A 10,229-nucleotide genomic window follows, 5' to 3' on the forward strand; every position below is an offset into this window, starting at 1 on the left:
GGGTGTGATAGGTGACAAGTTGAAGGAGAGTTGTTTGAGTGCAATTAGAGGAGCTAAAAGAAGTAGGGGCAGGCCAAAAATTACGTGGAATCGACGATAAAAAAATATGGATGCCTTAGGGTTTAACAATAAATATGGCTTTAAATAGGAATGGAAAAACAGGATTCATGTAGTCGACTGCATTTAGTTAGGAAAAGGCTTAGTTGAGTTGAGCATGTATACAGCTAAAGGAGATGGAATCTTGCAGCAGGCTTGCATTTTTTTTGGACAGACACCCTCATGAAGCTGCAAAGGCATGAGGCCTAAGTATAAAGGTAGGTGACTAGTCTCTCATGCTTTTGACTTAAGCCTCCGAAAAAGTGATGTTTGTCAAACCAGCATGTAGCCATTGCATCATTCACTCCTCCATGATGGCTCAAACCAAAATATGCCTCGCGTTTGCATTTCATTTCTTGAGTTTGCCTCTGATTTTGCTCTGGAGGACCTTATTCCTCTCAAATCTTTCTTAGGCATTGAAGTTTCTCACGCATTTAATGGCTTTCCTTGAAGAAAATTAGGTAAAAGTATCTTTAATTGCACTGATACATGTGATTGTAAATCTGTACTGTTGCTAAATAGTCTTCCTTGTCTACTCCATCCTCCTCTTCTTATGTCACTTCTTAGTATTGTTGACAGTCTTCAGAGTTTGACTCATCTGTCCAGTCACTTCTTTTGATAATAATCCTACTCGGTTCACGCATGATCCTGCTTCTCATGTTCAATCTATTAAATGGATTACTACATATTTTCAAGGTACTCTACTTGTGACTAATTTGGACTTGTATTCCTTCTCTAGTTCTTCAGAGTTTGACTCATCTGTCCAGTCACTTCTTTTGATAATAATCCTACTCGGTTCACGCATGATCCTGCTTCTCATGTTCAATCTATTAAATGGATTACTACATATTTTCAAGGTACTCTACTTGTGACTAATTTGGACTTGTATTCCTTCTCTAGTTCTTCAGAGTTTGACTCATCTGTCCAGTCACTTCTTTTGATAATAATCCTACTCGGTTCACGCATGATCCTGCTTCTCATGTTCAATCTATTAAATGGATTACTACATATTTTCAAGGTACTCTACTTGTGACTAATTTGGACTTGTATTCCTTCTCTAGTGCCTGATTTTGCTGGGTTCCCAATCACCCATCTATCTTCTACTAGCTATTGTACCACCTTCTGTTGCATGGTCAAATGCTGTTCCTTGTGCTCATGCCACTCCAAAAGTGAATTGGATCTCCTTCATTCCTCACACTCCGGGAGTCGTATTATCCTTCTAGCCACACTGCTCTGCGATAATTTGAGTGCAGTATAGATATCTATAATTCTGGTAATTTATGAGCAGGCATAGCACATTCAACTTGAGTATCTTTTTTTTTTTTTTTTTTTTTTTTTGCATTAGGCTTTCTTGTTACCATATATGCACATTCTTTTGATTGGCCGACTGAAGTTCTCATTAAGCCTATAACCAACAATACTTTTTCATAAATTGATGGACAAAAAGGGTCTTCTCCATCTTTCCCACTACAGCTCAAAGAGCAATAAGGTTTCAAAACCAATCTTAATAAGGATACTATGACAGATCCTCAAGGTACAATCATGACTGGTACGTGCAATGCATGAGTTAGTTGATCTTACCTAGCGTCTTTCCCCCTAGTTGTGTTCCCTCATAAGTATGTAGGCCCATAAATAGGAATGTTATTTGATTGTCACACAGTTCCAAAAGAAAAAAAAAACAAATGTACCTTACTGTATCTCTTGTAACCCAAGTTATACGTTGAATGGTAACATTTCTCAAATCTCATGTTTTTGAATCACCAAAATGGAGAAATATTATGAGAGCACGCACACAAGTTTTTGTTTACTACAACTAATATGCAGAAGGATCCAAGGTTTCAATGGCCTAAATTTGTCGTACAAGAATGCAAATCATCTTATCCCATTTACAATTATTTAAAATGAACTTGTGAAACTGATAACCTAAAATGACTCTTAAAGCAATGCCACAGATTACCACGCAAGGGAAAAGATAAATTTAAACAGCTACAAAAGTCTCCTGTAAATAGCAAGATGTAAGTAAGCAGATAAGATACCAGTATGTTAACTAGATTACATGAATTCAATTGTACAGGTACAGAAGAAGATACCCACTTCAATATCAGATTTTTTTTTAGAAGGCTGCTTGGCACTGTTCCAGACAAACTATTCTTCTGCAAATATCTGCAACCATCAGAAACAGAAGCAAAAAAGACCCTCTTCGATAAGTCAAATATATAAATTCTTCGATACAGCTCAACTCAAAAGAGAATGTGCAAGGTAACAATACTAGTCTGGAAAAAAATTAAATGCAAAATAAAGGAAAATACAAAATATTTTCATAATAATGCTTGGGATCATTGACAGATTCCATATGAGCTACTATTCACATTTCCTTCATTATATAGGCATGTAGCAGTGGACCTTATTCAAAAATTCTCTAGACATTGACACATGTATGCAGGCTTGTAAAGGGTCTGGAGGCTGGTAGAACCCAACTGCTTCGATCTCTTTTCCTAGAAGTGATAGGATAAAACATGCATTGCAACAAATTCTTTCTCCATTTTCTCTTTTCTTTTTGGGGTTGGGGAGGGGGAATGGGGCAGATGGGAATAACTGAATAATTAATTATTTTGATCCATATTAAAGTCAGCAGTAGAGGGCTCATAACACCTACAACACATATACTCCCTACTGCCACCATAAAGTATGATCATATGAAGTCCCTTAACTGTTTGGAATTCATAGTAACAGATATTTCGGGTAATACTCACAATTCCTTCAAATCTTGTAGGCCTGCTAAAGACGAAGGCAGCTCACCACTCAACTGATTGTTCTCAAGATGACTAACAAAGAGAAATAACAAACCATGACCAGGTTAAAATTTAGGATGGGGGAACATGACTAATAACACACAAAATAATCAGTTTTTTTTTTTTACATGATTTTCAAGTTTACGCATCCAGTAAAATCAGGTATTGAACCTGTGAGTGAGTTCCCATCAAGCCATCTGCAGTCATAAGATGAGAAGTCATTTGTACCAAGGAAATCGATTCTATATGAGGAAACTGTTCACGTGTTTTGAAACTTACAACTCAACTAAGCCTGTCAAATTTGTCAGCTCTGAAGGAATATTTCCCGTCAAATTCTTCCTTGACAAAAAACTGCCAAGGTATCAGACAGCAAAAATGGTTTAACATAAATCAGTGCCGGTAGTATCCGATAGATAGGTGCAGAACTAGGTCTTAACAGAATCCGAGATAAATGTATTGGAACTGTGAGAAAAGAAGTACATTGAAACTATCCTTGGTTGGGGATCTGAGTTACATTGCACCCATGACCATGGAACTGGCAAGCATGGATCACCACCCTCTTGTGCCCAATTTGCTGCTGAGAAGTGAGATACTAGATCTTCAGCAACTATTCCTGTAGGACATGAAACATTCCATCAGTAATGCCTAGACTAACACTGGGACCAAAGAATTCCATTCAGAAGATGCAATCAGGGATTCAAATCCAGCCGATGACTTAAAATTACTGTTCATGCAAAAAGTCTGCACAAGTATTTCTGGCATAACTGAAAAATAAAATTACGCACATGAGGGCACAGCATACAAGGAACGAAATAAATACCATCAAGAGAACCACCATTTATCAGCAGGTACTTATTTATCTCTATAGCATTCAAGAGCGGCCCCCTGGATGAGTCAGAAGTTTTTTGAAATTGGAAGCTCAATACAAAGGGTAGGGATATGTTGGTTAACCCTGGCTCATACAGTCGATCTTTCCCTTGAGCATTTTCTTGAATATTGACTGCAGCTTTGGTGATCTCAGGTGAACCAGGGAGGATTAGCCTAAATTTTCTAGTCTCATTTGGACTCAAATCTTCAATTTCAGCGAAGTACGTGCATGCCCATCCAAGACCTGGGAATCCATTCAAGTTCAAGCGGTAAGTCAACACTCCACTTGTACCAACAACAGCTGTCTGCATCACTTTTTCAGGTGGTCTTTCATCTCTGTAAACATCAATGGGCATGGTGGTTGAGATTTTCTTTGTGCCCGCAGCAACATCAACAAGATAGTTTGCCTTCTTCAAAGAATCAGACTGCCATATTCTGTCAAATGGATCATCTGGATACCTGAAAAAGACAATTCTCTTACAGAAAATGACACAATAAAGGAGTAAAAGAAACTTAAGAGAAAAGAAAAGGAAAAAAAAAAAGCTATCAAATGGGAGCTTTTCTAACTAAAAATTTTGAATCGTTCAGTTGTAATTAATGTATTAGGAAGCAAGTAGAAGAGTCAAATAGATCCATATTTGATATAGTTTCCCTTCTGATGCAATCAGACAGGCCGAATAACCAAAGAAACAATCATAACTAGGGAAAGTACAAAAGAGCCAAACGATAAACACTTTTAAGCATATGACTTGAGGCATACCTCACTGGAGCGTCACTATCTGCACCAAAGTTAATTCTTGCAGATGTACTGAGGAAAAACTGATTTTCGAAATCTGTATAGTAAATTGAGTCATTAAATTGCCGAAGCTCAAGTGTAGAGATAAACGGCTTCCCAGTTGTAGCATTGGATAAACACACACTAATTGTGGGAAAAGATGCCAAGAATATCAACTCTCGAACCTCAATGGTATTTGCATCCGAGATCACAATTGTTGACCAATGAGTGGCCCCAAATGATAAATCAAATTTTGGGTACACATTATTGTTGTCAAAGTTACCATACAAGAATGTCGTCCTTACAAGGTAACGTGTTCTAGTCACAACCTTAAGTGAATAACAATACTTTCTATTATCTGCAGGGAAGTGCCTCAGTGTCATATATTGCTTCCGAGTCTCATTTGCAACAAATATGTTAGTTGTTTCACCATAAATAAATTGATCATCGGGAATCCACTCGAGCCCAAGATCATCTGTGAAATTTTCCTTGCCTCCACAGTCTATGCTTACAAAACCTGCTTCACATTATCAAATGAGTTAATACATTAAACCATATAGTTGCATCTTGGTTTCATGTTTTTGTACAATAATTCTATGTAGGTCAAATAATTCAACCAACTGGTACACTGTCTAATCAATTGTCAAACACCAAGTGAGAGACTCAAAACAGCTTTTCCCTATCTGTGCATAATGCAGCACAATGATTTCCTTTCCTCAGTTGAGCATGGATGGCTAAATCTACAGACCCAAACTCCATGAAAGCATGTAAACTGATAAAAGGTCAAATATTTCCCCATTCAAGAACATAATATTAAGCTTCGGTGGAAGAAATGACGTCATCAGTGCTGGAAGTGATCAAGAAATTTGGCTTATTTTTTTCCTGGTGGTGACAATTACACAAACTTCTATATAAGAGCTGAAGTAAGAGAAAGATGTGGCTTTAAAGGGGTGTCCCAGCATCACCACAGAATCCACACAGCATTTTGACTGAAGGAGCTTAACAAGTTCTAAAGAAGGAAAGTTGGGCGGAACAGCATATTACGAGTCCCCGTTTAACTTAATAGTTTCATGTTTGCTAGTTCTTCGGCGGTTCTTGCCTTGGTCTTGGTGGGGCTTGAATATGGAATCTGTAGGGGATTGTTAGCCATATAGTTAGTGTTTTTCTAAGAGTCTTAGAAGGGAGGATGAGAAGGTTTCTCTCTTGTGCCAGATGTTCCTAGGATGAGGGATGGGCTGTTCGTGTGGACCTTTCTATGGGGGTCTGTTTATTCTCTTCTTTTATCTTTTTTTTTCTCCATACTATTGCCCCTTCTTTTCTTTCCTTTTCTTTTTCAGGGTAAACTCTTTTCCTTCGCCCATGAATAAAATTTTCTCTGCTCCCAATAAAAGAAATAGCACTAAAATAATAAAATGTCTACTCAAAAAAATATCTTATTTATATAACTCACAAAGTTTAATTCCTTGTCCTCTATTTCTAATATATTATTGAAGAAGCGAAGAATCTGATACACATACAGTGAAGGTGAAAGAAAAGCTCGAACAAACCCTAGAATGCAAACTGATGAAGGAAGAGAAGGAGTAGTGCAAGCATGAATGAGGACAAAGGCAAAATGCCCTACAATGCTTATCCATTGATTAACCATTAGATCGATTATTTATTTCTCAATTTATTTGTGAAAGCAATCCAAGAGCGAAGATGGCAATGAAAGCTAAGGAATGTGGAGGCCAAAGGGCTTTTTGACAAGCTATGGGTCCATACTCCATACAGGATGCACTATTGGTTTACTGGTGTCTTTTTTTTTCCCCCCCCCCTTTTAAACACTAGCTAGAGTAAGTTGTGTGTGGGTTAGAATGGGCATTCTAACAGTAGGATTCAGGCCTCTACTGTGAGACAAAATCCAAATAATTGGGAAGTGGGACAATATGATTCCCTGATGGAGCTGCTTAAGAGCTTTACTTGCAATTCTGAGAAGCCAGATAAAAGATTTTGGAAGTGGGATGGTATTTTTGTTTTCTCAGTAAAATCTTAGTAGGCTGCTCTGCTTAGCATTCGAAACAAATCAGATTTTGGGTAAAGGTTATACCATTAAGGTTCAATTTAACATGGAAAGATAGTATTCTTACATCTGGTCTGAAGGGGTAGTGGGCTGCAAAACCTGTAATTGTTTCTGTTTATGAGATGCTGAACGGTTTCCCATCTGTTTGCAGTTCCCCTTTTGCTTCTCATGTGGACTATTATTGCCTTTATTGGGGTAAGAATGAGGCTTTATGTGGAGATTTTTGCTCTTGTACGGAGTAGGGGAAACCTGCAGCTGCAGGTTTAAGGAAAGAGGTTGTGGATGCTCAGTCTGAAGTAATTATTTGGTGCCTGTGGGAGACCACAAATGATAGGGCTTTTAATAATCATTCTGTGCCTGTGCAAATTTTGGTACATCAGAATGTTACTTGATGGGCCTCTCAAACTTGAAATTTTGTAGTTTTTATATTAGATCCCAATGGGACTCTGGTTGTATAGGGTGGGGTATACCAGTGCATTCTGGTTTTTTGTATAGGATTGGGTGGTCTATGTGTATATTGTTTCTGGATCGTATGTGTTTTAGCTCACTCATTTTTGCACCCTTTTTTCCTAATATAATAGCTTTATTAACTTGTCAAAGAAAAAACTCCCTACTTTCTAGAAACAAAGGGCATTCTGGCAATTATAAGTTGTCTCAAGTATCCTAAAATTGAGGTTGTAGGAGTTTTTATTAGGATTTTTATAGTCTTGGTCAAGCAGAAAAACAGCATAGCTGGGTGGTTAAATTTCAGAAACTCTAATGGGATTTGGGATTTGGAGTAGTTTCCATGTTGGGAATTTATGTTTCGGAAGCTCTGTATAAGGAAAAGAAGGGGTGCTCTGTACGATTTTCCAATGGGATAAATCAGATTCAGCAGCTTAATTGCTATTGTGCTTGTGGACTTGCAATTAAGGACACCTAGTTTTCTCTTCTCTTTTACCTTTCTGTTTTTATTTTAAACCGCTACAACCTGCCCAATTGACCAGCATTATCAGTATTCAAAACCCATCTAATTCATCATCCTCTGCATAAGGCTTCTAACTTATATATTATATCTCAAAAAACCTTGATAGAAAAAGCAGTTGGGGAAAGATATCTATGAGCTTCACAGAAATAATATTATACAATAAAACCACAACATAATTCAAACTACCATTATACACATTTCTTTTCTTGTACAATGAAACCAAGTCAGCCAGCCAGCCAGCCAGCCAGCTGGTTGTTTAAGAACCCCTTTTTTAGTTTTAGCCACATGTTTTTAACTAGAAATAGGAGTCAACACAATTCGGATTTTTGGAAAAAGAAATAGGGCCTATCAGAATATTTAAAACCTAATGTATCATGTTAAAAAGTTGTCCAAGCAATGTAATCAATCCTTCAACAAAAGATTGAGATAAAAGCTGTCAAAGAAACCTGCTTTAGGACCATAAAGTCCAGAAAAACTAACTTACATGCCACCAAAGTATTTACAAAAAACAATTTTAGCCAGACCCTTCAAAACTCCCTAGCCATACAGTGTTGCCAAACACATGACAGGTAGCTTAAGCAGAGAACCACAAGAAAATAAAACCAACAAACAAGAAGTTGGTACCTGGCACCACTGAGACAGATAGCAGAAAAATCTACAGATCAACTACTGAAAATTCTACAAAAGAGAAATAATGCAATTCTATTAGCCAATGATCATCTAAGTAATGGAGTTTCATGGTGGGGCCCATATGGAGCCATCAGTGGGTCCAGTAGACACACCAATGCGAAAAGGAGCATGAAATGGGGGAGGGAAACTGGCTGGACTTTTTGAAGTATTAAACACATCAATTTTGAACTTAGTCAGCACCGCCAACTCCTGACACTAGGGCAGTTTCAGTACCTTTAAGCTTACCATTTTTAAGAGTAGGATTTGAGTCATAGTCATATAGCCAATTTGAATGTTATTCCAGTCTCTTAGAATTCCCAGTTTAAGTCCAAGATTTGTGGTTGTCTATATTTTATCTTTGGAAGTCAAAACTGAGTGTAGGTACTCTTCCTATCAACTTTTCTCTACTCTTTAGACGATTAAGATTTACAGTTACAGTCACTTTTTGCAAACATCTCTTAAACCATAAAAACCCTCAATTTTCAATACCCTACACCACTTTGCGCAACCCTCCGGCTGTCCTTCATCACATTGCAACCGGAGAGGGAGGGAGAAGGAAGAGAATCATAAGCATTACAACAATATGAACTCAGATAAACCGAACATGATTTAACGAAACGGGTTGTCAATGTTTCCAAAAAGTGAATTCAGTTGCTCCAACCTGCAAGAAGTAATTGTTCACAGGTGATATCAAAACCAGAACTGAACAGGACGGGTTCCTGAATATAATAAGGCTCAAGTAGAACAAAGAAATCCTAAAAACTCGGACGGGGAACATCAACAACAACGTATAAATTATAAAAAAGAAACACTTAGAAATACCTTGGATTTTACAGAGAAATCAAAGCGTGAATCAATTAATACATCTTCCGTGGAATGTATTTTGCAGAAATTTACTTTTAACAGCATTTCGGAAACGAAGAAAAAGAAACTGAAAGAGAAAGAGAGAGACGTACCAGGCATCTGAGCATCGGCCGCGGTGATGAAGAAAAGAAAAGAAAGGTAAAGCAAGAGCAAAGACCTCGCCTCCATCTCTACAGTTAAAGCATCTCTTACACAAGTGAGGATGAAAATAACAAAGAACTTCACAGTTGAGCTCTGGTGTGAACAATTCTGAGAAGTGAGAACAGAGAAAGGAAGATTGAGTGGGAAGGGAAAAAAAAAAGAGTTTAAGAAACTACAAGAGGGGAAAAAGTTGGGTTCGTAGCTTTTCACTTTTTTATCATTATCCAGTGCCCATCATATGTATATAGATATACGAGAAGGAATAATGGCGTTTGAGAGAGAGTCTCAAACGTCTGGGGAAGGAAAGAGTGAAGAGAAGGACAGAGAGAAAGGCCAAGGATGACAGCTTACTCCCAGTGGCCACTACTGCATGAAGCATCCAATCAACTTAGCCCCCACTCCCCCCACTGGCCACCAGTATTCTTTATGGCCCCCAGGACACGTGGGTTTGGCCTCTCTCACTCTCTTTCTCTCTCTCTCTCTCTCTCTCTGATGGTGGCTTAAGCTGGGCTGCTCCGAATCCTCCTCCAGTGGGAAAAAAGCTGTAATAAAGCTTCGAAAGGAAAGGCGAACCAGCAAAGGAGGACATTGGAGATTTTCTCTCTTTCTTTGGCATTTTTCTTTACCTGCTTAAGAAATCATTGAATTCTGATCTGATTATGCCAATGTGAATCTGGGCTAATCCAGAATTGATCTTCAAGAGAAGCTGAATATACAATTAGCCAAAATTGAATCACGTGTCAGCCTTTCAGGCTTCAGCTCAACTCAATCAATCTGTACCAAAACACTTCTCCATCTTCATGCATGACTATCAGATAACGTAACAGTGACAGAGATTGAACACATGATTTACACTTCATTGATCTGTAGTAGACAAATCCAACTGAGGTTAATGACGTTATTCTCAGGTTTCTAATAGTGAATTTGTGTGAAAAAAAGAGCCGTTGGGGAGTTAGACGCCCCAGTTCTTGGAGAGGAGCTGGAATCCAATTTCCAAAT

General features: G+C 38.0%; 1 protein-coding gene across 3 annotated transcripts in view; it reads right to left on the reverse strand.

Annotated features, from left to right (window-relative positions):
• The window catches only part of LOC122058107 (probable LRR receptor-like serine/threonine-protein kinase At1g67720), a 26,595-nt gene extending 17,012 nt beyond the window's left edge, over positions 1-9,583 (reverse strand). Inside the window, exons 1-9 of one of the 3 annotated variants that reach the window (XM_042620584.1) lie at positions 9,182-9,581; positions 8,830-8,886; positions 4,516-5,047; positions 3,709-4,214; positions 3,369-3,501; positions 3,168-3,239; positions 3,017-3,085; positions 2,850-2,921; positions 2,191-2,259 (exon numbers count right to left, since the gene is read on the reverse strand). In XM_042620584.1, coding sequence (XP_042476518.1) covers positions 2,191-2,259; positions 2,850-2,921; positions 3,017-3,085; positions 3,168-3,239; positions 3,369-3,501; positions 3,709-4,214; positions 4,516-4,913 — 1,319 coding nt within the window. In that variant the 5' untranslated portion in view covers positions 4,914-5,047; positions 8,830-8,886; positions 9,182-9,581. Of the gene's footprint in view, positions 1-2,190; positions 2,260-2,849; positions 2,922-3,016; positions 3,086-3,167; positions 3,240-3,368; positions 3,502-3,708; positions 4,215-4,515; positions 5,048-8,714; positions 8,740-8,829; positions 8,887-9,181 lie in introns of those variants that run through there. The other 2 variants (XM_042620583.1, XM_042620585.1) reach the window with 2 other exon arrangements.
• Between the last annotated feature and the right edge of the window lie 646 nt (positions 9,584-10,229).

This window comes from Macadamia integrifolia, chromosome 12 (genome assembly GCF_013358625.1).
Source record: "Macadamia integrifolia cultivar HAES 741 chromosome 12, SCU_Mint_v3, whole genome shotgun sequence".
Classification (NCBI taxonomy): Eukaryota; Viridiplantae; Streptophyta; class Magnoliopsida; order Proteales; family Proteaceae; genus Macadamia; species Macadamia integrifolia.